Raw genomic sequence first — 27982 nt, 5'->3', positions numbered from 1 at the left:
GGAAGGTTTGGAGTAGAAAAGTAACATGATCTCATTAAAAAAAATTTTTTTTTTAAGTTTATTTTAAGAGAGAGAAAGAGTGTCAGCAGGGGAGGAGTAGAGAGAGAAGGAGAGACAGAATCCCAAGCAGGCTCCATGCTGTCAGCCAGGGAACCGGATGTGGGGCTCTATCCCATGAACCATAAGATCATGCATGAGCAGAGGTCAAGAGTCAGATGCTTACCTGACTGAGCCACCCAGGTGCTGCAAGACATGATCTCATTTAGATCACCCACACTGCTATGCTGAGGATAGATTCAAGGAAGACAGGAGCAGAATTAAGGAGGAGGGACTAGTTAGGATGCTAACAGAATCCAGGCAAGAAACTAGATTCTAGAACATGTGGTGTAAGATTGGCTGCCAGTCTGAGATTACTATTCATAAGTGCAGGATAGTGCTTTGTACACCTAATTTTAAAAGTAGTTTCTAGAGGTGCCTGGGTGGCTTGGTCGGTGGCTTGGTCGGTGGCTTGATTTTGAATCAGGTCATGATCCCAGGGTGGTGGGATTGAACCCAGAGTCGGGCTCCATGCTCAGCGTGGAGCCTGCCTGAGATTCTTTCTCTTGACCCCTCCTTCTCTCTCTGCCTCTCTCTCTTTCTCTCTCTCTCTACCAAAATAAATACATAAACTTAAAAAAATAAATAAAAGTAGTTTTTAAAAATCAGCAATGCACCTTCAGTTTAATCAAATAGTATTTGGGCACGTATTGATCTACTTGATCTTTGAACTACCGAAAAGATAATCATGTCTGTACTTGTTGCCTTTATATAAACAGATTTTCAGAAGACATAAAGCACCTGCACAAACAGCAATAAAAGGTAATTATAAAATCTTCACTTTTCACATTTAGAAAAAGCTTTGAGAGCATTTAAAAATTTGAGAGCATTAAAAAATTTAAATTTTTTAATGTCTATGTATCAAACATATTCACCAAGCTAGATTTACAAAGTTTTTCAACTAAAATATTTATCAATGCTTGCTAAATGCAAGAAAACACTATGCTAAACAGATCTACAGAGGATAAAAAGACAAACAAGGTAATGTCCCTAGCCTCTGGAAAGCAATAAGACAAGAGCCCAACTGAGTAAGTGCATGAGGAGCACAGAGGAGGGAACAGCCACTACCGGTGGGAAGGAAGTTCAAGGAGAGCTTCTTGGGAGACACCGTGACTTGCTGTCTGTGGGACAGGCTACCTAGTGCCCAGCAAGGTAGGTGGAAAAATTATCCAGACAGGCTGCATCCATGGGGGAGACAAAAGCACTGGGTGGATGAAACTGTGCAAATGACATGACATAAACTATTCTAGGATATTCTAGTGGATTTTAAAGTAACAATCAAAAGCTAGGATCAGTGTGTCATGAGGATATAAAATATGTGTTAGAAATACAACAATAAAGAGAAAGAATTCAGGGTTAATCAGACAAGTTCAAGATAAGAAACTTGAAATAACATGGACCATTTATTAAAGAAGTTATATCAAAATTTCCTCTACAAAATATTTAGTGAAAATTTAATCTTGGGGATAAGTATTTTTAGGAGATGTTGCCACCAAGCATCATATAAAAAACCAGAGCTACCTCCTTCTATGAGCACACTGTAGTGCTGGGGATGTCAAAGGCTCAGTTGCTTTTCGCTGTGCTGCTGTGGCAGAAGCCACTTTCAGAGAAAGCATGCTGCCTCAGTCTCCAGGATTAACTCCTCGCTGTGTTATCATCTCAGCATGCCTAAAACATGCTGAGACAGAGACCTGACATTTATTTTCTGAGCTTATGATAACACATTACCCCATTAGTGACCATTATTTTTTACACTGCTCATTCATGGAACCAGATGCACCCCTGGTCAGAGAGAATGTAGCTGCATACCGTGCTTAGGAAGGAATCTATTAATGGAAAGAACTGTTTTAAAAGTCTTTCCAGATTGTTGGCTTGGACAGCCTTCTTCCTGAGTGCTGATGTCTCTTGGCCATGGGGCATACAAACCATCTTTACCAATCTAACTGGTTTGTGGCTTTCCTGATTATCTGTTTATTAGCAAAATACCTTTTCAACCAGTCTTAAGAAACAGAAAGTTCAATCATGTGCCTCAAAAGATCACAACAAATACAGACCATTCAAAACACTGTGAGTTATAGCCGCTGAATTTTAGCAGGGAACTGTCTGGGTTTCCTTCGTAAAGGCCAACAGGTCATACGAGCCGCATGTCAAGGTTTCTTGATCTCTTACCGTGTTTCACTTGTAAAACACTATTAATATCTGCCATCAATTCCCCTCAAAGGATTGTATGAAATTCTCTGGATAGGAATACTGCATATAATCATTTAGTTACAGCAATATATAGGTTCACTTCAAAAATTACTCTAATTTTGAATGTACTAGTTCACTTATACACATACACACATATACTGTTATCACCTAATAGTTGTGTTAATACAAAGACATTCTTTTTATTTGAATAGTATTTGTATGTTTGAAAATGAAGGTTCATCTTTGTATGAATTTACCAGTCCTTGACCAATGCATTTTTCAAAAAAATCTTATGAACCCATTTCATTGAATTAATTAGGAAGGTGGACTATCTAGAAATGGTTTGTTTTTAAAATAAGGGGATTATCTGGAAGAGTGGCTTGGAGTTTGCTATGTGACAAGCATTTCTCAACAGCAAAGTCATCTTAGTGTTAATCCTTAGGGTTGGTCCATTTCATCAGGAAAGACTTTGGTTTCTCCATAGAGTCTTATGCATCTGTTTTTCAGGTCACCAAATGGGGTGGAAATTTTATCAGAATGAAGTTATGAGAACTTTGGGATTTTCTTCTTTCTCCGTTGAATCTCTTGTGTTTTTCCTAAGTCTGAACCTGAAAATAAGATAAGCAGTAAAGAAAATTAGTCAAGACTCTTCTCCTTAAAATGCTAGAGGGATGCTGAAAAACATTTATCCAGTCAATGAACATAACTCTAGTAATAACTCAGGAGTCTAGAGTTTGTATTCTATAATTTTACAATTCTCCTCAGGAAAGGATCGAGTGGTAAACATGAAATTCTTGGCAAGCTAAAGTTAATATTGAAATAGTCCTATCATTAGAAGAAACAACGTTTTGGGTACATTTTGTTGTACATGTTCCTTCAGGGACCAGAATCTACTCACATACAGATTTATGTTTTTCATGGCTTAATGTAAAGTCACTTTATCTTATGTAAACTCACAACAGCCATATGAACTATTCCTGTACAACAGACGCAAATACTGAGGTTCGGCGAAAGTTAAGTAATTTTCCCTAATTTATGCAATAGATTTGGGATTTGAAGCCAGACATTTTCACTCTAGAATCTAAACTTCTCCCACACTACCACTCATCTTTAATTGTTTGCCAGTCTGTGATACTGTATAAAGATATTTGGTTTTTGTCCCTGGTTCCTGACTCAGCGCTCCTAAATCCTTTGTCATTTCCTGAGTGATAGGGGAAATAGGACTGTCTTGTCTTTTGTTCTAATGAGGCAACTCCTGGTGGGTCAGTTGATAGCTTCAGGATGGAGACTGGTCACCAGAAACACTAGGCCTTTGTTAGCAGCCTGGAACTTTCAGCCCCACCCTCCAACCTCCAAGAGAAGAGAGGGACAACAGGTTGCATTAGTTATTGATCATGCCTCTGTGATAAAACCTCCATAAAACCCTCTGAACACTGAGGTTTGGAGAGCTTCTGAATTGGTGAACACATCCATGCTCCAAAATGGCAGTGCTCCCCAGCTGCACAGGGACAGAAGTTTCCTGTATCCTGGACTCTTCTCGACCTCACCCTTTGCACCTCTTTGTACCTCACCTCTTCATCTGGTTGTTCATATGTATCCTTTATAATAAGCTTGAAATGGTAAGGAGAGTGTTATCCTGGTTCTGTGAATCATTCTGGACAATTACTGAATTTGAGCACAGGGGTTGTGGAAACATCAGACTCTGAAGCCAAGTTGGATAGAAGTGTGGATAATCTGGGGACCTGATATTTATCACCAGCATCTAAAGTGAGGGCAGTCCTATGGGACTGAGCTCTTAAACCTGTGGATTCTGATGGAAACTCTGGGTGGTAAGGGTTGGAATTGAATTAAATTACAGGACACCTAGTTGGGTAAGAAGTGGTTGGTATCAGGGCGAAAACTCTCATAAAATCTCACAGACAAAAAAATATATATATTGAATTATTTTATTTTGTATCTCTTTATAAATATGGACAAGTATTGCTTTTCATGTATGTATCTGCCATTGAAATTTCCTTTTCTGTCAACTGCTTGTTGATGACCTTTGGCATTTTTCCTGCTGAGTTGTTTGTCTTTTTCTGACTGACTGCTGAGAGTTTCTTGTGTATTAGCTATATTAGCCCCAGGTACCTATTGTGTGTTGCAAATATTTTCCCCCTGGATTTTTGACCTTTGTTTTTAGTTATGGTTTCTTTTCTTGCTGTGCCAACAATTTCTAAAGTTTCACAATCAGACATAGCAATCTTTTCCTTTCATATTCTCTTTGCTTTTCATACCATATTCAGAAAGGCCTTCTCTAAGGTTATAAAAATATATATCTTTTCTTCTGGAACATTTATGATTTTACATTAATTGCTCTGCAATTTATCTTGATGTATTTTGAAGTAGGAGTCAAGTTTTTTTTATTTATACAACATAGCTAGCTGAGTTCTCTAACACCTTTTACTGAATAATCTAATTTTCCTCACTGATTTTGAATAGCTAATTTTTAGCATATACTGCCTTATCATATTTTCTTGGATTTAATTCTGAACTCTATTCTATTCCAGGGATTTCTATCATACACCAGTATCACACTGTTTTAATTACCTTTGCTTAGTAATATGCTTTATTATCTGATAGAGCTACCCTCCATTTACCACCCTTCTTTTTCAGAAACTTCCTAGCTATTCTTGGATGTTTATTCCTTCTGAGGAATTTTGGTATCAGTTTTTAAAGTTCCACTTACCCTTTCACTTTCTGCATCTGCTCTAAGGTCTCTGGTAGAGTTACTCCAAAACTTTCAGGGAGAAAGAGGGTGATGATTCCAATCAAGACAGTCAGGCTGCCCATGAGGATGTAGGGCAGAACTCTGTTGTATGCACCTGTAAGGAACAAGAACATCAATTACATATAGGGATTCTTCAGACGCTCTTGGGAATCCTTTTCTCATGGTGAACAATGGTATTTGAGAGCAGTTTTAAATCTGAACATTGTCAGAAGGAAAAAGATATGTAAAATATCACAATCACAGTTTCTCTTTGGCAGATGTCATTGCCTTCATGATTTCCATACTCATTTACTTACATGATGCTGCATAAGGTCTTTCATGCCAGTTCCATTCTCTAAGCCACTGTTTAACCATGTGTGACCCATGTTCCTTTGATGGAACTATTTGCCTACCAAGTTTTCCCTCTTACGGTGGAAGAAATTTGAGAGGAGGGATGAGAGGACATCAAGGAGAGAAAGCATATTGCAGGGACAGATACTAGCCATTATGACTGGTGTGACAAGCTGTGACCTTTGCTTTTGCCAGCAAAAGTGGGCTGCAGTGGACAGCTAGGTCCAAAGAACCATGAGAATCTTCTTTTTTTTTTTAATAATATTTTTTTTAAAAGAGAGAGAGCATGAATGGTAGAGGGAGAGACAGAGAGAGAGAGAGAGAGAGAGAGAGAGAGAGAGAGAGAATCTTAAACAGGTTCCATGACCAACTCAGAGCCCGATGTGGGGCTCGATCTCACCGAGCCACCCAGATGCCCCTAAAGAGCCATGAAACTCTTACAGAAAAAAACCCTAAGTAATACGTTCAATCCAGTTTCAATCACTAAATGTTAGGCACCGTGAATTCTGCCTGGCTTTGGTTGCTTTCTGCAACATTTGCATGTCTTGGTTTTGTATGTAATTGTATGAGCCATTCCACCTCTTCCTTATCAGGCATTCCTTGGACAGGAGAATAATAGATCCTCACCTTGCTTCCCTTCTGCATACAGAGATTACAGAGGAACAACACACCCAAGAATTTTATTTGACAGAAAATGTTAAACTTGAATCTTCTGCGAGGCGTCTATGTCACTAACAGGAGTAGCTATTGTGGAATAGAAAGCTCTGTCTTGGATTCCTCTGTTTCTTAGGCACCAATGGTCCACCCTTTAGACCAAGTGAGCAGGGTTTGATCGTATAGGGAGGAAGAAAGGAGAAATGACACCATTCTATATAATAATGTGCTTTCTTAGGTGTTGTTCAGGGCAGCCATGTAGAGTATGTTTAAAACAAGAAAATGCTTCATTTTCTCTGTAAAGATTTAGAGTGTACCTTTCCTGGGGATTAATATATAGTCTTTGTGTGTGTGTGTGTGTGTGTGTGTGTGTGTGTATGTTTTGCAATAAAAAACAACTGAAGGGCTATTCACTGAAGTGTTAATATTAGCTCCTTTTAGTTCTAGGGCTGCGATTTGGGCTGCCCGAGAGTGAAGAAGTAAACTTGCACTTTTTCCAGTACCTTTTATGCTGTTAGCATTTTTCACAATGAAAAAGTTATTCCTTTATATTTAAAAAAAAGAACAAATTGACAAAATGCATCTCACCGAGGTAAACAAAGTAGGGAGCAATGATGCTGCCCACTCTGGAGGCCATGGATGTAACCCCCACAGCCATATTCCTGACCAGGGTGGGGTAAAGCTCTGCAGTGAAGACATACAGCATGGAGAAAGCAGAAGTAATTCCGAACTTTCCTAACATCGCCAGACCAATGGACAAGAAGTTGTAATCTGGAAAAGAGACCCAGTGTAAATAGAGGTGGTGGGGTTTTGGGGTGATGGTGGGGGTTCAGAGCTGACAGCCAAGAAAGAATTCTTGAAGACATCTCGGGTACAAAAAAGTGATTTTATTAAAGCATGGGGACAGGACCTGTAGGCAGGAAGAGCTACCTTGGGGTCATGAGGAGTTGCTAGTTACATACCCTCAGGTTGGGAGGGGGTTAGGGATAGAGTAAGTCTCTAAGGAATTTTGGAAGCAAGGTTTCCAGTCCCTTAAGGGACTGAGTGTTGTTACGAAAATAAGCCATTTATTACCATTTAGTAAAACCTGAGTCATGAGACGCTTCATATGTATATCAGGGGGCCATAAGCTTGGAGTATGATTGCCAGCATATATCTTGGGGGTGAGATAAAGGAAGTTACCAAAGGAATTTAAAAAATCTTTTTTAATGTTTATTTATTTTTGAGAAAGAGAGAGAGAGAGACAGAGCAGGAGCAGGGGAGGAACAGAGAGAGACGGAGACAGAATCAGAAGCAGGCTCCAGGCTTTGAGCTGTCAGCAGAGTCTGATGTAGGGCTCGAACTTACGAACCGTGAGATCATGAGCCGAAGATGGATACTTAACCAACTGAGCCCCCAGGTGCCCCAAGGGAATTTTTATATGTTAAAGTAGACTTACAGGACCCTGGGGTGTGGGGTGGGGCAGGAGAATGTTAAGCCAAGCAAAGGGTCTAGCAAAGGGTCATCATTGAGGCAGCTCCTAGAGGAAGGTCACTGCTGGTTTCCAGGACTTGTCAGTGGGCTGTAGGCAGTAAGGGAATCTAATTTTTCATTTGCCTTAACTTCCCTCATCACCATGGTAAGCACTTAAACCCCTTTCCTTTGTTCTTGGGTAGGCAGGAGTGTCTGAGGAATATCACACACATCCCATCCTGGGGTGGGTAGGTTACTGTTAGTCTGTACTTTGCCCTCAACTTGCCCCACACTCCCTCCTCAGAAGTGGTTTTAGAAGTGAGATTTTCTTAACTCAGTTGCTTTTGTTGTCCTTTTTGCTTGTTTGGGGATTGTTTTTATAGTATAAAGATATTCCTCAAGTAACACTTTTTCTTTAAATATCTTTATCTTTTCTTTCTTTCTTTTTTTTTTTAGGAGAGTGAGAGAGAGAGAGCATGAGAGGTAGAGGGAGACAGAATCTTAAGCAGGCCCCAAGCCCAGTGTGGATCCCAACATGGGGCTCAATCTCATGACCCTGAGATCATGAACTGAGCTGAAATCAAGACTCAGACATTCAACCAATTGAGCCCCTCAAATATCTTAATAATTAGACACAAACAAAGGTGGAGAGTGACAGGTTCCTTCCTGTTTTTCTGTACTGTTTTTCTAGATCATTTATTCCTTCAGTGACCTTTGTCCACTTTTATGTGTAACAACAGTTTCAGAGTAAGTTGTTAGCACGCTAATATAGTTAAATTTAATCCTCAAAGGGAAGAACCAATCCTTTTTATCCTGTTAATTATTAAGAAATATATATTTCTATGTATAATACTATGTATCAATGATCTATTGATAACATTTTAATAATATGACAAAGGTTGATATAAAGAGAAAAAAGAAGCAAATGTCTTTATGTGCTCTTTAACAACTTAAAGATTACAGACCATAAAAATCACTGGCCTAAGGGCACTTGGCTGGCTCAGTCAGAAGAGCATGCAACTCTTGATCTTGGAGTCATGAGTTTAAGTCCCACTTAGAGATTACTTAAAAATACAACTTTAAGGAGTGCCTGGGTGACTCAGTCATTTGAGCATCTGACTCTTGGTTTCAGCTCAGGTCATGATCCTTGGGTTGTGGGATTGAGCCCCACATTGGGCTCTGTGCTGACAGTGTGGTACCTGCTTGGGATTCTGCCTCTCTCCCTCTGCCCCTCTCCCCCAGCTCATGTTCTCTCTCTCTCTCTCTCTCTCTCTCTCTCTCTCTCTCTCTCAAAATAATGAATCAAATCAAATCTTAAAAAAAAAATCACTGACTTACACTGGACCTGGCAAGTACTACAAACTACAACACTGGAATATGTGCCTCACATAAAAGTACCAAGGGGATGATTGACAGTATTGTTCTTCCTCTCAGTGACTTCTGATTCTCTCAGGCTGACTCCTGTTTGGGCGGGGGAGGGGGGGTGGTTGTTACGAACACAGGAAAATTATGTAGTTGTCTATCACTTATCTGATTGGATTGACTTATGAAGAACTTACGATCTAAAGGCTACATAACAACAGAGCACAGTGACAAATGATGAGTTTAGTCAAGGTGTGGAGCTTTTCTAGTAAGCTCTTTTTTTAAAAAATTTTTTTTAACATTTTATTTATTTTTGAGATAGGGAGAGACAGAGCATGAACAGGGAGGGTCAGAGAGAGGGAGACACAGAATCTGAAACAGGCTCCAGGCTCTGAGCTGTCAGCACAGAGCCTGACGCGGGACTCGAACCCACGGACCGTGAGATCATGACCTGAGCCGAAGTCGGCTGCTTAACCGACTGAGCCACCCAGGCACCCCTCTAGTAAGCTCTTAAAATTGGTTAACTTCTTACCTTCAGGTACCAGTTGAATTAAGAGAAGCACACCTCCTCCCAAGAACAGTACTCCAGCTATGATATAGCGTCTGGGCAGGGTTTGCAACAGGAGCCAGGCTGTAATGTAGGCTGGAACTTCAATCAAGGCAGAGAGGAAACAGTTCAAATAGGCATCTCCATGTAAATTAGGAGCGTTGAGAGACAGAGCAAAGTAACCCACTGAGGTAAGCATCCTGCAAAACCACAGAAAAACACAAAAGTGATGAGAGGATGACCCGAACCACTCAATAATTCCATGATGGTCAAGAAATTGTCTAGATCTTTCTGTCCTACAAGTAGCCACTAACCACATATGGCTATTTAAAAGTAAATAAGTTAAAATTAAATAAAATTATAAATTCAATTCTTCAGTCATACTTGCCACACTTCAACCCACTTAATAGCTGCATGGGGCTAGTAGTTACTAAAATGGACAACTCAGACATAAAACATTTTCATCATTGTGGAAAGTTCTATTGGATAGCCCTAGTCTAGATATACCAACATTCAACAATACCTACCCTGTTCTAATGAATTTCAAATTTTGTTATTTCCTGAACAGCTTGTGTACATCCTCATTCCCTTACAACTATAATTTGAAGAAAGATTGTCAGTCATGTCAGTGAACATAAAATCCAGATTTCATTCTTATCAAAAAGAAAAACGAAGATACATAGGTAATACTATGGGATTCACTTACGGTAAATTCCTATCAATTTATTAAAACTCACTTTGAGGAAAAGAATGAAAGTCCCCATAATGGTTCAAAGTATCACACAGTACACACCCCATATCCCGTCATTACAGTGAATTTCCACATAACTGTGAAGCTTTTCTGTGCAAAAAACAACTGCCCTTTAAAGACTCCTCTGTGCAGAAATTTGCTTATTATTGACATGACCGAAAAGCAGAGGGCATTTGAAAAATGTTTTCAGGAACAATGTTGGATCTTTTTATACATATTCTACTGGGTTGGGTAGCACAAGGGCTAATGCAAAACAAAAGAAAAAATGGAACGTTATCAGTCTGAGGATTTTCGCGATGGTCGCATTTGGTAATAAGTACAATGCAGGCAAAACTAGGGACTAGTACTGGTTCAGTAGCACTCGAGATACATTTGCACCAATGACATACACTGACATAGAAGAAGTAAGCAGGTGTAGAGTGAGGAAAGCCATGTGCTTGTGACACACTTGCTGTATCAAGTGGCATAATTGTCACTGATCTCTTCTAACTGCAAAACAGGATGGCCCTAAAAGCAGACTCACTGCAGTCTCTGAACCTACAATTTCTTGTGTTGCCCCTGTCGGGTAGGCAGGTCTTCTTTTTTCCTTCCTCACTTCTTGGTAGATACATCATCAAATCTAGTCTACAGACTCAACTCATTATTTCTATGCCTGAAAAATCACTGGGTAGTCTGCTATTGGCAAGGGTGAAAAGCTCATCAGAAGTCCGATGCAGTGGGGATGTTGTGACGTCACTGTTCAGCTGCCAGTCCAGCTTGGAGAAGCAGGAGCTGAATTACCCTCTCAGTCTCAGGCACCAGGAACATTAATGGTCTTCATCTCAACTACCCTAGGATTGGCAGACCCTTTCCATGTGGGCCACAGGACTGCAGACCTAAAGATTATCCCCTGTGACTTTTTTTCAGCATCCAGTTCTGTGAATTGAATGAAGACATTTCCAAATGGCTTAGAATTCTATAATTTTTATTTTGTCTCAGGAAAACTCAGGCCATGCCCTGATGTTCCCTGTGGATTAAAGAAAATCAATTGTACACTTATGTGCTGCATGTCACATTTCTAGATCACTTGTTACTTACCACAACATCAAAGACATAATGGTAATTGTGGCAATATTCCGAGTCCTGAACAGGCTGAGAATGAGAATTTTCTGCTGGCTTGGGAGTTTTAGTTCCTGTAGCTAAAATAATGCAAATAACCAGGAGATGAAGAGGTTAGTAAGGAAGTATCTTCAACCATGACAGCGTGGGAAAGACTAATGCTTGTAACTCTGCTTCGCCTTGAGTATGCTCAGAAGTCTGGAATTTGAGGGGAATAAGGGCATCTACATATATGATGCTTATTCTAACACTTTAAAATACTTGTGGCCCATTTTAGACAGAAGCCTTTGAAATATGTAACATTGGCTTCACTGTCTCTTCATATAAAGCCTGATTGCTAACAGCCTTTTCTTGACTCATGGTCACATCACTGTGGTGACCTTAATCACACGGAGCTGTGATCCTTAGGATCTGTGCTCCTTAGGGCCAAGCAGCCCCTAACTGCCTTGGGATCCATATCTGCTTTTTATATTTTTCTTGTTGTTGTCTCAGAGTCAGAAAGGATTTGGGTTGACTGAGGGACCTTGGGCAAGTGACTATTCCCCCTGAGCCTCAGTTTACTTGTATGTTAAAAAGGTATAATAATTGGGAGTTGAGAAGATTACATGAGATCATATATATGTATATAAAGCTTAGCATAGTACTTGAACCATAGTAAATACCCAATACATTTTAACTATAATTATTGCTACTACTGCATCACTGAGGAAAAGGTGCTATTTGGCTAGTGGCAATTTCTTACTGCTGTCAATGGGCTTCCCTCCTTTATTCTTAATTTAACTAAAGTGAACTTGCCATGTGTTAGGAGTCTAGATAACCAAGCTCAGTGGAACTTGTAAAAAAGTTACAAGGCCCTGAGGTGGGTAATCTTTTTGGGATAAAGTGCAAGGACATAGAGTGCATGTGCAATAAGAGGCTGAGGGGCACCTGGGTGGCTCAGTGGGTTAAGTGTCTGACTTCAGCTCAGGTCATGATCTCACAGTTGGTGAGTTTGAGCCCCGTGTCAGGCTCCCTGATGACAGCTCTGAGTCTGGAGCCTGCTTCGGATTCTGTGTCTCCCTCTCTCTCTCTCTCTGCCCCTCCCCTACTTGTGTCCTCTCTCTCTCTCTCAAAAATAAATAAATAAACATTTTTTAAAAAAAGATTTAAAAAAATAAGAGGCCGAGGAAGGAGTGTCTACAATGAAGGAGTAAGACTGCCAGACTGGCTGTTGAAGCAAGTGCTCCCCAAATATGAGCATCTGTCTTCCCAAGAATAACCACACTCCCTCCTGCAGTTTGCAGACATATCGCCTTTCTTCTTCTACAGTATTTGGAGTGTGCAGCTCTAGAACACGCCCCTGGCAGTAGAACTCTGTTATCACGACAAAGCAAAGCCCCTGCATAGACTAGTGGGAACTAGAAGTCTTCATGGGGGTTCTGGAAGTGGTGCCATGCATGGATAGGACCTGGGCACCAGGTCTATGCTAACACTTGGTGCTTTATGAAAATGCAGATCGCCAGGTCTTACCCTGGCCCTGCTGAATCTGAATATTTCCTGTGGGCCCTGAAGCCTAGGATTCTGTATTTTTTTAAAACAATTTTTTAATGTTTATTTATTTTTGAGAGACACGACATGAGTGGGGGAGGGCCAGAGAGAGAGGGAGACACAGAATATGAAGCAGACTCCAGGCTCTGAGCTATCAGCACAGAGCCTCATGTGGGTCTCGAACTCACGGACCATGAGATCATGACCTGAGCCGAAGTTGGACGTCCAACTGACTGAGCCGCCCAGGCATTCCAAGGATGGTATTTTTAAAGCTCCTTGGGTGATTTTGATGACAGCCAGGTTCGGAAACCTCAGTACAAGAATATTCTTATATCCAGTGCTCGCCTCTGTATGGAGTCACCAAAATGCCTTTGAACCAGACCCGATGAGCAGGTTAAAGGTGCTTGAGAAGGAAAGCCAGAGAAGCCCCAGATCACTTTCCAAGATGATACTACTCTGTATTTTTTCCTGTCCACTGCCTCTACCATGAGATAAGAAAGCACAGTTGTGAAGAGCATGTACTTTGGCACCAGACAGCTCTAGTGAGACTTCTAGCTGTGTAATTCTAGGCAAATTACTTAACTTCTCTGTGCCTCAATTTCTTCTCCTGAAAAAAAGAGCCTAGAGTAGTATCCACGAGCTATGGCTTGAATGAACATCAAATAATTTGAATACCATGCCTGGCACCTGGTAGACTCTCCATTATCATTCTGAGCAGGCCGCACTTGCTGACGCAGGGCTCTGTGGACCCTCCTTAAGAGGACCCCTCTCCACTGTCACTGGGAGGTGAGCAGCAGAGATGAACACTGGCTCTCTTTTCCTCCAACAGGCTTGTCCAATTCAGGCTCCAAATGCCTCATGGTAGGAAGAAACAAGATTCTATCAGAAGCATGTGTTTTGACACTGGACTTTATTCTTATTTGCCTCTAACTATCTCTTGTAAGTCTGACTTATACTACTAAACTGTAAATTCCTCAAACACAGGAATCAGATCACATATCCAATAAATATCAACAAACAACCACCACAGCCCTGAGATGCAGAAGAGTTCACTGGACACTCCCCATGTCCAATAAATTATCTAAGGCTGGGAATGAAATTCTTTTTTTTAAACATTTTTTTAATGTTTATTTTTGGAGACAGAGAGCGGCGGGGGGGGGGGGGGGAAGGGGCAGAGAAAGCAGGAAACACAGAATCTGAAGCAGGCTCCAGGCTCTGAGCTGTCAGCACAGAGCCTCATGCGGGACTCAAACTCACAAACCATGAGATCATGACCTGAGCTGAAATCAGATGCTTAACCAACTGAGCCACCGGGGGAACAGAATTCCTGATGTGAAGAGTGAAGGATTCAGCAATCTCTGTCCTAGCAGCCCTCTGGGACCTTGGGTTCCTGGCACTGTAATTAACGCTCCAGCCATTGCCAGGACATCTGCTTCTGACAGAGGGGCCAAAGGCCAGGGACGGAGGAAGCCCTTGGGGTGGAGCAGTGGTGTGCCCACCACCCTCTGAAAGTTCTGCTTTCTGTGGAAGCCAGCAGTGCGGACTTCAATGTGGGCAGGCATACTGTTGCTGCAGCTGCCCTAGTCTTCTTTGGGTTTCCTGGGCAGACGCCTACCCTTCTCCTAGCCAGGAAAGCCCTGCTCCATTCTTTCCATTCATCTAAGGGCCCCCACCCCTGGTTCAGACCTGCCTCTTCAGCTCTGAGTCTGTTCCCTTTCTCTGCTGGCACACAGCATCTACTCCTTGGATACATAAGCATTTCCTCCCTCCTGGCATCATTTATGTTTCATCTAATCTTGGTGACACTCTTAGCTACATGCTATTCTCCTTAAGCATAGGAACTGTATCTCATTTTCTTATTTTCTCTAGGACGTGGCACAGGGCATGAATGGGGACACTGCGAGTCTTCACTGACTGTCAGGAAGTGTGGCTGCCACCATGGAATATCTTTTTCGCATGGTCTCTTGCCTTCAGGGGTGAACCTTCGAGCCTTTTGGGTTGAACCCTTGAGCCTGTGCTTTCACACCTTTAGGTTCTAGACACGACACAGCAAGACTAAAGGCATATACAGCTTCCTCAGCAGCTTTGGTACGATTCAGAGTACAGTGAGTAAATCCTGCATGGAATTTCCCTCAACTACATTTTTTTCCACTTAATGTGGACATTTAGATTATGTGATATGCAACTGCACCAGTGGTTTGGAGCAGTACCAGTAAAAAGTTGGAAGTAAACTTGCCAAAGGAAAGGGAATTAGTATTTAATCAACACTTGCTGTATGCTAAGCAGTTTACATACATGATCGCACCTAATTCATACACAGCCTTTTGACGTGGGTTTCATCTCAGAACTTAATCATCACTATGTCTCTAAGGACTCATGCAGCACGTGGTACATAGTGGGCACTCAAAACACATCGGATTAAATTACATTCCCTGAAATCAAGAATGCATGGCTGACCTCAAGAGGGCACATCTGCAAATGTTTACCTCCATAGGATCAAAAATCACCACCGGGGCCGCTTTGTTGTTCATTTTTGCAGCTTTTTGGATGATATTTTCAGCCTCTATAAATCTTCTCTGGGATATCAACCACCGGGGAGATTCAGGAATAAACCTGGAATAAATTTTTAAGGGTTTATAACTTTTCAGAATAGCAAGCTTTGATAGTATTCACCACAAGTTCCCCCCAAATGATTTTTATTTTGTGAAATTGTAGTGTGCCTGTTTAAAGGAAATCAGGAAGGGGGGCGCCTCATAAGATTTCCATTGATAATAGGAATAAACAAAAGCACCTCCAAGTTTCAAAGTCTTGATCAAACCATAAGACCAATCATCATCAGTCGTACTTGAAGCCAGGACCAGACCATAAGGAGTAACATTAACTGTGGGTGCGTGTAAGCCAGGGCAGTGGGAGAAAGTCATCTCAAATGTAATAGCCAGGGTGGGTCATAAAAGAAACACAATCTAGTGTCTTTTTAGTGTCTCCATCCCTTGAAGAATTCCTGGGGCCCCAGCTGACAAAGCTCAAAAGTTTATCAGGTAAAGGGTGGCCAAGGCATCTGTGCTTTCTGGGCTCTTCTTACAGTCAGAGGAGAAGATGTACATATGGACACCCTCTGATGGGCTATCCTTGTGGCTCTCAACAGACTACCAGGCCAGTGAGTAACCAAACCAGTTTTTGGGAGACAGTCAATGTTATCTTTTTTTTTTTAACCACCTAGAAACTTTTTTTATTACACACACTTGACTTCTATTCTTTCCTAATTTTTCTATTTTTTCTATTTCTATTTATTTTTTCATACTTATATTTATTTATTTTTTCTATTCTTTTCTACTTTTTATTTCTCAAAATCTCTTAGCCATTCTTCTGCCATTCTTCTCTTGTTTTTCTCACCTATTTGTCAGTACTCAGTTATCCCAGAAAATAAATCACATGTAGCAGGTATAGGGGCCTCCTATAATTACATGTGCCCCTCCAAAGCCTCAATAGGAATTAATCTCAGAGCAAAACACAACTTATCAAATGGTCAACCCTCAGCCTCCTTCCCCAGCCTATTAGCACATCAGTTGAAAAATGAACCCAGTTTATATTTTTTGGAATCTACTCTTAGTTGGTCCTTGTAGCAACGGTGATGTTAGGTCACTGACCTTCAGTAATTGAGCTGTGCTGTCCAAGAGAACTTTCTGCAGTGTTCTATAGCTGTTTTGTTCAATATAGTAGCCAGTAACCACATGTTGTTGAGCTAGTGTAACTAGTGTGACTGAGGAAATGAATTTTTAATTTTATTTACTTTTAATTAATTTTAATTTACATAGCTGCATGTGGCTAGTGGCTACTGTGTTAGTGCAGAATTTGAGGCCTTACTTCCCAGCCACTGTATACTTCATGTATATATACATGTATGCTTTACTTCTGATTCTGAGCAATGTCTTTCCCCCACCAGGTTGCTCTTAGAAATACTCTACCTTTCCTTCCACAGGCTTTCAGGGCCATCATTGACCTCAAGTTCCTAATGTTTAGTCAGCTAGATATTGAAAAGCTTCTATTGGTTCTTCAAGTTGCATCTATTGGCTCTTTCTCACCCCCTATACACATACTCCATTCATACCTGTAGTCACTTCTTGCCAAACCTTTTTAAAAATAATTTTTTTAACATTTATTCATTTTTAAGAGACAAAGAGAGACAGAGAACAAGTTGGGGAGGGCAGAGAGAGAGGGAGACACAGAACCCAAAGCAGGGTCCAGGCTCTGAGCTGTCAGCACAGAGCCTGACGTGGGGCTTGAACCCACGAACCGTGAGATCACGATCTGAGCCGAAGTCAGATGTTCAACCAACTGAGCCACCCAGGCGCCCTTTGCTAAACCTTTTAAAGGGAACTTGGGACAGGGGTGGCTGGGTGGCTCAGTTGGCGACTCTTGATTTCGGCTCAGGTCGTGATCTCACAGTATGTGAGATCAAGTCCCACGTCGGGCTCTGTGCTGATAGCACAGAACCTGCTTGAGATTCTCTCTCTCCCTCTTTCTCTGCCCCTCCCCTGGTCGTGTGTGCCCCCCCCCCGTCTCTCTCTCTCTCTCTAAATAAATAAGTAAACATAAACAAACAAACAAACAAAAAAGGAACCTGGGACATAAAAATTCCCCAGACTACCTGCAGGGCTCTGCATGGGTTTACTCCCATTTCCAGGCCACCATACTCAGGGCTGCTGTGATCTCTATTTTTGGATTGCCATGGCTTTTTACTGCATGGAGAATTAAGTCTAGCTGATTATTTCAAAATTTAATGGAGTACCATATGAGGTTATACACCGTAGCCTCTCTAGGTATTGAATTCAAGTTGAACAGGGGAAGGGCATTGCTAGAGAGTCTCTATCATACATTGAGCAGACAGCAGGAAGTGCAGCAGCCCTAACCTGACCCCCCAATCACCCCAACCCCCCTAGACTGATGAGTATGGCTTCCGGAAGTCCCACCCTCAGGGACGAGGCATTCATAAGAAAGCTATTCTGTTTTTATAGGGGAATGATAAGACTGTTGTTAAACTTTCAGCATAAGCACTCAGCTTTGTAGTGCTGGCCCGGGGCTGCCCTCTGTCTAGGGCAGTCCTGTCCCAGGTACAGTGTGCCCACAGCCGGGAGCGCTCATGGTTCAGCCCATGGGCAACCAACAGAAGCAAGAACTCTCCTTAGGGCAAGAGTAATGCAGCTCCTCATGGGATGGATCTCCTCAGCTGGAAACTGAAGGGGCTGACCTACCAGAGTGGTTTCTTGCTGCAGTATCTGGGCCTGAGGCAAAGATCCAAGCCCCAGAAATTAAAATCCATACTAATCTCTAATGGTCAGTCAGGGCCCTTCTATTTTTATTCTCTCTCTCTCTCTCTCTCTCTCTCTCTCTCTTATAGGAGCACATACCAATAACATATTATTATACCATATTTTAGAAGTACTGGTGTCTTATGCCAAAACAGCAACCAGGAATCAGAGATTATTAACATCATTTGTGTGAAGAGGCAGAAAATAACCTTTGAATAATCTTATCTTGTGTCTTGAGAGAATCTCTGGTCACCACCATTTCTTATAATAAATTCAGCTAGCAAGGGAATTATGGAAACAGGGACAGAAGATGTGATGAAGGTAATGTTGATGATAATGACGATGCTCACTCTCATGCCAGGAAATTGCCCTTCTCTTGTAAATCTGGGGTGCTTCCTTGGAGACAGAGCTCTGTAGTTAATGGCCTGTCCTGATTTCCCATAAGCTTTCCTGACCCTCAGACTGGGTTCCAGAAGAAACCTCCAAATCAGAATAGTAGCTAACCTTGAAAACAGTGTCTCTCAAATTCCAGAGAAGTAAGGAAAAAAAGTGCTTTCTCCTCCCAGGCACATGTATGCCAAGAATTTACACTGAAAAACATAGCAGTCTTAGAGGTGATAAAAAGACAGTAGCTTGGAGTGGTCCAACCTGAGCTATCCAGTCCAAGGAGGCCAAAATGTGCTGTCAGTCTGTATGGCTGTCTAACAATTGCAGGAAGATAAAAGACCTTCTGGCAACTTCCTAGGCTGTGTCCACAGGACAGGGAAACCATAAGAGCTAGTCTAAACCATGAGTTTTTAAAACCGGTCAAAGAAACTTTCATTGTGTGTAAGCAGGTACAGATCAAGCAGTTTGGTAAAACCTGTCACTGCGGGGAGATTTGATATTGATAACCTGAAACCAAACCAAGAAGGATTAACTAGAGAGAGAGAGAGAGAGAGACCCACCAGTAGAAGAAATCCCCTTTCCTCTTACTTAAATATGGGGGGGGGGGAGCCCATAATACAAAGAAATGGGGGAATCCCCCAAAAGAGGGTGCAACTGGAACCTTATTCCATGATTCTAATCTCTTCTCTCACCTGAAATTTCCCACATAATCATGTTGGGTGAAACTGGGACCCAGTATCTCCAAACTTGGTTATTCCCACACCAATGTGTCAAAATTGGGTGGCAGGATTATGGAAGGAGAGAACATTTCTCTAACAACTTATTAAACGAAAGTAATTCTTTCGCCCTTCAAGACAAAGCAGATAAATAGGAGCAACCTACATGTTAATCACCTTGTGATAGAGAAGCCTGAGGAAATGACACTAGATGAATCCATAAGGAGAAAGAGATTTCCTAGAGACAGAACAGTGTGGAAAGAGCACGGTGGGACAGAGTTGGAAACAACAGAATCCCACAGTAACAACTCCACAAGCAATATCAACAACCAACATCAAGTTAGTGAGCCTGTGGGGGGGAGCCTGTGGGAGGGGGGTTTCCTGAGAACTGTGCTTTGCGGGGACCATGGAGAATCAAACCCCAGCACACAGGCCCACCCACAGCGAGGCAGACACTCTACGGGCTCCGAAACCCCAGCCTCAGCCAGCCGCACTGAGGTCACGCAAGCCCACGCGAGGAGGATCCACACCAGGCTCTGGCTCCAGGCATGCTGGCCCGCAGCAGGGGGCTGTCTGGGACCGAGCCACACTCACCACCACAGGGGGATGCACAGCACCCCCGGCACCGTCAGCGCCAGCAGCAGCATCCGCCAGTCTCTGATGAAGTAAGCAAACAGTGGCAGCAGCATGTAGCCAACTGCAAAAAATGTGCACACTCCTAACGTAGAGAATATAATACGAACTGACTTGCCAAGAATTTCAGTTCCTGTTCAAAACAAGGGAGGAGTATTAGCATTTTAACTTACTTTAATATTTGTTGTTTTACATCAATTACCTGGCAGTTAGAGTTCGAACTGTAATTACTTGCAAAAGGGAAGAGGCACTTGTTTGCCGTGTGGCCCGGAGGAGGCATGATCAGGGTGAAGGAAAGCGGGAAGTGACCCAAGACTTGTCACCTTAGAGAAGGATGAGTTTTCATGAGATTTTAAAGGAGCCATAGATTTATCTTTTGAAGGCCATCTCATGTCACAGAAATATCATGCCCGCCCTGAGGGGTAATATCTTCTGAGAAGGCCACATTTCCAAAATGAGTGTCCCAGGTTGAGGAGCCGACAGGGTGCTCCAGGAGACAGTTGGGGCTCTTCTGGGGGGCTCTGTGGGGTCATGATGCATGGAGCCTTTCCCAGAGTTCTGCACTATAAACAGACACGGGGTCTTGGGAAACAGTGGGAAGTTCATAGTTAACTGAGTCGCGTTAGGACACCTTTAGCCACCCTTGAGCTCTGGGAAGTGATAAATAGGGTCCAGCTGGCTCCTGAGGTACATAGGGAAGGCTCCAGCATCCAGAGCTGAATTCCCCTCAGCCACACTGTGTCCAGAGATCAGCCCCAGGCAGAAATAGTCTATTCAGACCATGGAAAGAAAAGAAGCAGCTGATTTGCTGGCCCAGCAGGTGACAGGCAGCTCTACAGCTGGCCACACACCCAGGGAACTTCATGGAGCCTCCCCAGAGCGCCACAAAGGGCCAAGACTGCTTGGCGTTGGGCCCTAGTTTGGGACACACAGGTGGCTGTTGGCTGTTGGCTGTTGGCTGTTGGCTCTTGCTGTGCTCAGTGCCACAGGTCTTCCAGAGACATTCCCTGCCTCTTGGAGCTCTCGGTTGATATGGGGGAGTCTGAGAAGAAGCTCCTTCTGTTGTCACAGAGTTCCAGGCCCTTTCCGGAGTCCACTCTTGGTCCTCTGCCCTTAGGCAGAGATCTGGCCAATGGCAACGGCTCTGCCTTTTATTTGAGATCTGCCCACCACTGCAGAAAAGTAACCCAGGAAACAAAACAGCATTCAAAGGACCGTTCAGGCTTGTCTTTAAAGAGATATTTTCTCAGATGTGTTGATATGCCCTGAGCCCAGGCTAAAGAATTAAGGGCTAATTCCAGAGAAGCAGTACAATTACTACTGTTGACCCTTGAGCAATGGGTTTGAATTCCATGGGTCCACATACACAAGGTTTTTGTTTTTTGTTTTGTTTTGTTTTGTTTTTGTTTTAGTAAATAAGTATGGTACTGTAAATGTATTTCTCTTCCTTATGATTTTCATAATAACATTTTCTTTTTTCTAGCTAACTTTATTATAAGAATACAGTAATAATATATTCAACATAAAAAATATGTTAATTGTGGGGCCGCTGGGTGGCTCAGTCGGTTGAGCATCCGACTTCGACTCAGGTCATGATCTCACAGTTAGTGAGTTCGAGCCCCACTTCGGGCTCTGTGCTGACAGCTCAGAGCCTGGAGCCTGATTCGGATTCTGTGTCTCCCTCTCTCTCTGCCCCTCCTCCACTCATGCTCTGTCTCTCTCTCAAAAATAAATAAACATTAAAAAAATACATATGTTAATTGACTGTGTATGTTATCAGTAAGGCTTCTGATCAATGGTAGGCTCTTAGTAGTTAAGTGTTGGCAAAGTCAAAAGTAATACATGGGATTTTGGACTGTGCGGGTGAAGGAGGGGTCAGTACCCCAATCCCCTTGTTCATGGGTCAGTTGTATTTTCCTAGTTTCCCATTCTCACCACTTGTTCCTTATCCCCAACCCATTTCTTCCTCAGCATGACTCAGAGGTTTGCCTCAGTGGTTCCCTCTTGAACAGCCATTTCTAAAAAGCAGACTGTTGGAAATGTGTGCCTCTCACATCCCAGACTGTGGGCAACAGCCCTAACCACCTGGGGCCTGTTATAGCCTCTCAACTAATTTCCAAAAATAGGGCCTGACTTCTTTGAAGATCATGAGTGTTAATTTCAGGTATTTTCTTACCTCACTAAGGACCCTCCTACCACTCCACAGGCAGACTCACCATGCCATGTTTCTAAACACTTCAGCTGTAATTATTGTGATGTAAGAATGGATAGGGGGTGCTTTATTCCTAAGCAGAGATTCAGAAGTGAAGTAGCAGAGGATTTGGTTGTGGAAAAGAGAAAGTGCACAGGACCAAGGGAGAATCTTGCAGAATTGTGAAGCAAGGGAGCTCCCCCATACTTCCACGATCCTGATAAGAAAGAGAAGCGACACAACTGGGTTCCTGGATAATCTCTGTCTCTAAGCTCGAGTGTCAGGGCAGAACAGAGTTGTTCTGACTTTGCAGAGTACCCATGGGAGACAGAGCTTTTTAAATCTACCTCTCTGCCTTTCTGTGGAGCCACATGGATGGCATGAACCTGAAGAGTTCCTTATTAGCACGGCTTCCTGCTCTGTGACTTTTAGACCATCACCCCTCTGTAAACATTATCATTGTCCTCATCATCACCATCATCTTCACACTAGCATTTATTTTGAGCCGGCACTTTGAGTCAGGTTCTAGACTAAGTGTTTACATCTATCATCTCTTTGAAGCATCACAATAATTGTGCAAAAATGAATATTACTTCTGTTTTACACATAATCAGCTGAGACTTAAACAGTTCAAGCAAATGGTCTCACTTCACACCATGTATAAAAAATCACCTGGGGGCAAAGCCTGGGCCTTCTCAACCAGTCCTTCACCTGAGACTCCTAAAGGAGATATTCATGGGAGATGGGTCAGGCCATGGTCTCCTTTCAAGAAGCGAGGATTTGTGTTTTCCCTTCCTGGGCTGGTCTTCGAACCAACTGGAGGCCAACCAGCCCTCTCAGAGGAACGCTAAGAGAGGAGCCTTGATTCCTGCAGACCTTTCACAGGCTGTAGCTGCCCCACAGGTGACAGCAGTGACTTCTGGTTCTCCTGGCTGGGAATGCCTCTCCTGGCCTTGTTTACACCCTAGGTTTTTGCTTCTAGTTGGTCTTGGTCTAGTTGGTTCTTGGAGTGTCTATTGGGAGTAAGACTCTGTCATCTAAGCCAGAAGGGCCTGTCCTGGCCAGGAGTGTTTGCCTTTTGCCTGTCACTACCCCCTGAAGCTAAGTACTCTCTCCAAGAGGGTACTCTGTCCAAGTGGGTGACTCAGGGAGGGCCAGGCTCACTTCTGCATTGATCAAGGCCCTTCTGTGGGAGTCATCCCAGGAACCACTGAATCCATTCCACATGGAGGCAGGACATGCTCTTCCATGAATGACTAACACAGGCCTGTGGCAGACCCCAGCTCAAGAAATAAGGTGGGGCAGTTGCCAGAATCAGGAGTAGGAGGCAGGGGCCCCTGGGTTGTGAGTACAAAAACCATATGCAGAGTGGCACCTGCAGAAAGCCTGGGCTCCTTGACACTCGCTTACTACTAGAGTAATTTTGATAAGTCCTACTTCATGGAGTTCTTATTACAAGGACTGAGATACTGTGTGTAAAGTGCCTAGTAGAGCATCTGGCATATGACAGGTTCTCAGAAATAGCTAATTCTTTTATCCTTGTCAAACAATTGAAATATGCTGGATGTCAGAGGAATGATGGGAAGTATGGTGCCTTTGATCAAGAGGTCAGACAGTAGAACCTCTCTTTGCTCCCTGGAAAATACTCAGAATTCTCTCCAAATTAACCGATATTCCCCTACTCAGGGCTACTTCTCTCCCTTCTATGAACCTAAAGAGATCATTCTAGTTAAAAGTAACATTTCCTATCCCTGCATATATCCAGCATATAGCCACCCCTACCTCACCCATGTCTCATGTCCTCAGTAACAACTGCATTGACTGCCTCTGTTGACCAGATGTAAACTCCTTGAGAACAGACAAGCGTGAGTCCTTGCTCCTCCCTGGGTCCCTCCAGATCTTTCTTCACATGATGCAGTGCACAAAAGGGGTGACAACAAATTTCTGCATCTTTTTAATGTATTTATATCCCATCTCATCCCTTGAAGTCTTTGAGGTAGCTAATAACTTGAATACAATAAGAAAATGGTAACATTAAAGTAAAATACAAAGAAAGGTAAAAGTTATGCCTTGGAGAAAAGAACAAAAAATATGCAACTGATCACTTTGAAAAACACTATGGCACTTCCTTAAATGGTTAACCATAAAATTACCATATGACCTGGCAATTCCACTCCTAGGTATATACACAGGAGAACCGAAAAACACATATCCACAAAAAACTCTGTACTCATATGTTGATAGCAGCATTCTTTTTGATAACCAAAAAGTGGAAACAACCCAGATGCCCATCAACTGATGTATGGATGAACAAGATGTAGTAAATCACTCAATGGAATAATGATTCATGCTATAGCATGGACCAACCTTGAAAACATCAAGTGAAGCAAGTCAGTCACAAAGGTCACATATTGTATGATTCCACTTATCTGAAATGTTCAGAATAGATAAATCCATATGGACAGAAAGTAGATCAGTGGTTGCCAAGGGCTAGGAAAAGAGGAAAATGGGGAGTCTCTGCTAATGGGTACAGAGTTTGGGGGGAGGTGATGAAAAAGTCCTGGAGTTAGAAAGAGCTGATGGTTGTACAACTTTGTGAATATAGTAATAACCACTAAAATACACATTTTAGGGGCACCTGGGTGTCTCAGTAGGTTAAGCATCCAACTTGAGCTCAGGTCATGATCTTGTGGTTCACGAGATCGAGCCCCATGTTGTGCTCTGTGCTGACAGCTCAGAGCTTGGAGCCTGCTTCTGATTCTGTATCTCCCTCTTTCTCTACCCCTCCCCTGCTCATGCTCTGTCTCTCTCTTTTTCTCTCTCTCTCAAAAATAAAATAAACACTAAAAAGTTTTAAATACACATTTTAAAAGAGTGCATAGTATGGTATGCAAATTACACCTTAATTTAAAAACAATTTAGGGGTGCCTGAGTGGCTCAGTTAAGTGTCTGACTTCTGCTCAGGTCATGATCTTGTGGTTCGTGAGTTCGAGCCCTGCATCAGGCTCTCTGCCATCATCAGCACAAAGCCTGCTTTGGAACCTCTGTCCCTCTCCTTCTCTGCCCCTGCCCAGCTTGTGTGGGCATGCACGCTTTCTCTTTCTCTCTCTCTCTCTCTCTCTCAAAAAAAAAAAAAATTTTTTTTTTAAAAATATGTGGCTAAAAAAGACTGCACAATTGATATAGTGAAATTTCAATTTTGCCTGAGCTTTCTGGTAGCCAGAGCTATAAAGGAAGATGCCATCAGTTACATACTTATGAAAAGGAAAAACACATGTAAACACCAGAGGAAGCAGAGTTTTAAATCGTTCGGCATGCTGGCACAAATATTGCATAGGAGGTTGAAGTTAGGAGTACTAGGAAAATACTGAATTAATGGATTGGTCAAGACAGGAAGGCAGTTAACTGTGCAAAATAAATTTGAACAGGTAGTGATGAGGGATAAAGGAGGAGCCTGTGGCATTTTACCCAGAAGGCTGTGGACGGCTTGAAGGCATAATTTCTGGGAAACAGTGGGAGACGGTGAGGGGCAGCTGGAGTGTAGAAAGGGTCAGTGTCATTGGTCCTGAGTGGTCATTTCCTCCTAAACTAGCATGGTTGTGGCAGTGCCCTCACTTCCAGGGGTATCCACTTCATGTTCCTTTGGCTAGCATTGTTCCTTCCCTTCCTTTTCTTGTCTTCTGAGATTCTGCCAGGTTTTACAATTTTTAAAAGGTCTACTTCTGCATCGTTTTGAGAATGGGAGTAATTCAGCTTCCTGAATTAACGTGAAGCCTCTTAAAATGAGATTATCATCACAGAGTCTTGCCAGTCCTTCCCTAGTGCCAGAGGGCAAAAGAGAAGGCCCAGACCCCAAACTTCAGTTTATTTTACTTGAAACCCGGAATTCGCTGTTTTAGCCCTGGAACACTAGAGAGCGCCGCTGTGCTGCAGGAGAAGCCAGCCTCCACCAAGTAGTGCTCGCACTCCGCGCCAACCATGCCACCCGGCCCCAGGCACTGACACGAGTCTGCTGCTCCAGGGGGCACATTGGTTTTCAGTGATGTTCTTAAATGTGCATCCAGAGAACCCAACAAAAAGAGTCTCATACGAGGATACAGAAGTCGGCAGTTTCCTGCAAGTGCAATGAAAGCACAATAGCCAAGGAGGCTCTGGGACCCAGGTGGATGGATGGGGAGCCTGTTGCACCCAGCATCCAGCTCACTGATTGCTGGCTTGTACATGTGGGCTCTGATTGATTGTACATGATCTTACTTTCCCCGTGGCCCTGTCACTTCTCTTACACGGGGACCAGGGAGGGGAGTAGGTTGTAGTGTCAGGGCCAGCTGGGCAGGATTTCCCTGTGGGATGCTCTTCCAGCCTCATCCACTCACACAGGGGAGGTTCCAAGGCTCCAGAAGCATCCTACGCCCCTGGAAAGGCAGGACTCAATATTGGCCGTTCAGTAGAACCTGGGGGACACCAGGTCTGGGACAAACCCCACCTGGCTCCCAATCCCAATGATAGGGTTTCTCTGGCTTCACCATGATTTTCTGCCCTTCCCTTTTAGATGGTCTTTTAGGTCCTCCTTAAAGGAGTCTGCCAATCTCAGGCAGAATCATCTGCTTTGGGGAGACCTGTTTAGTCTCTGGTATGTGTCTGGCCCAAGTATAGCCACAAATTGGGCTTTTTGGACCTAGGGAGGATCACCCCTAGGAAGATGGATTCTGGGTGATTTTGCCCATGAGAACAAATAGGCTTTATTCAAGAGCCCTGTGTCCTTGCAGCCTTCATTAGGAGGTTGCAATTTCATCCTAAATTCCTCCAATTTCTCATTTCTAGCACTACTGGCCTGAAGCTGTGTGTCCTCTACACAAAGGACCTTCTTTAAGAACACCTGGCTCTTGGGGCACCTGGGTGGGTCAGTCAGTTAAGCATCCAACTTCAGTTTAGGTCATGATCTCACGGTTCGTGAGTTCAAGCCCTGTGTCTCGGGCTCTGTGCTGACAGCTCTGAGCCTGGGGCCTGCTTTGGATTTTGTGTCTCCCTCTCCCTCTGCCCCTCCCCTGCTCACACTGTCTGTCTGTCTGTCTGTCTTAAAAAAAAAAGAACATCTGGCTCCCCTCTTTCCCCACAAGGAAGAGGGAGGCCCCCCTCCTGCTGGGGCCTGCTGAAGAGGGTACTAACTGTCAGGACCATGTGGCTCCAGCATGCTCTTCCCTCCCCCCATCTTCAGACACCTTGGCTATGGGAGCTCTTCACAAATCATTAAAGGAGTGGAATGTGAGCAATTCCATCTTAACCTCACAGAGAGTGTACACGTCCTCAACTAAGAGAGCATAGCATCTCCAAATCCAGGGAGTCATTCAGATTCTTAAAAGCAATCAGAATCCATCTTACCAGACGCAGCAGGAAGAATTGTTAGACTTACATTAAAAGGGCATGTTAATAATTACACTGTGACAATAGGGGCAAACTGGGTCAGCAATGAATCAACAAGGATATATTGTCAGCCTAGAGATTATAGGAACTGTTGTCTATTGTTCCAGAAGGGCCCCTCATTTCCCCTCCTCTCAGCTGGTCAGAGTCAGCAGGTGGGCTCAGAGAGCATGTTGGGGTGCTTGCTCTCATGGGTGACCCTGGTCAGCCTGCTTGGAGCTCACCTCACTTCCTCTCAGGAAATGCTGGTGAGGGCCCTGGGGGCCTCCTCATGTCTTTTAGTTTGTGTGTCCCACTCAGCAGCCTGAGACTCCAGAAGCAAGGCTGTTGTTAGGAGATAGGACTACTATCAGCAAGACTTCATCCTGCACACTGCTGATATTCTCTGGAGTGAGCTCCACCAGACCTGCCCAGGGATGGCAGACTGGCACTGAACTCCTGTCTGGCACATGCCTGCCTCTTCTACCTGTGTACCGGCTACACCATCTACCCTAAGTTCTTCCACAGGCCATGCACAGCTGCCAGGAAGACTTTTGCCCTGACACAGGCAG

General features: G+C 43.2%; 1 protein-coding gene and 1 non-coding gene across 2 annotated transcripts in view; both read right to left on the bottom strand.

Annotated features, from left to right (window-relative positions):
* Positions 1-1473: 1473 nt before the first annotated feature.
* The window catches only part of SLC22A4 (solute carrier family 22 member 4), a 41081-nt gene continuing 14572 nt past the window's right edge, over positions 1474-27982 (bottom strand). Inside the window, exons 4-10 of the mRNA XM_049649139.1 lie at positions 19784-19955; positions 15264-15390; positions 11230-11330; positions 9387-9601; positions 6629-6811; positions 5015-5150; positions 1474-2894 (exon numbers count right to left, since the gene is read on the bottom strand). Of these exons, the coding sequence (XP_049505096.1) occupies positions 2819-2894; positions 5015-5150; positions 6629-6811; positions 9387-9601; positions 11230-11330; positions 15264-15390; positions 19784-19955 (1010 nt within the window). The 3' untranslated portion in view covers positions 1474-2818. The remainder of the gene's footprint in view (positions 2895-5014; positions 5151-6628; positions 6812-9386; positions 9602-11229; positions 11331-15263; positions 15391-19783; positions 19956-27982) is intronic.
* TRNAR-UCG (transfer RNA arginine (anticodon UCG)) lies at positions 17043-17127 on the bottom strand. The gene has a single exon. It is a non-coding gene; the product is annotated as a tRNA-Arg (tRNA).

Source organism: Panthera uncia, assembly GCF_023721935.1.
Source record: "Panthera uncia isolate 11264 chromosome A1 unlocalized genomic scaffold, Puncia_PCG_1.0 HiC_scaffold_17, whole genome shotgun sequence".
Classification (NCBI taxonomy): domain Eukaryota; kingdom Metazoa; phylum Chordata; class Mammalia; order Carnivora; family Felidae; genus Panthera; species Panthera uncia.
This window is presented reverse-complemented; position numbering and strand designations above follow the sequence as displayed.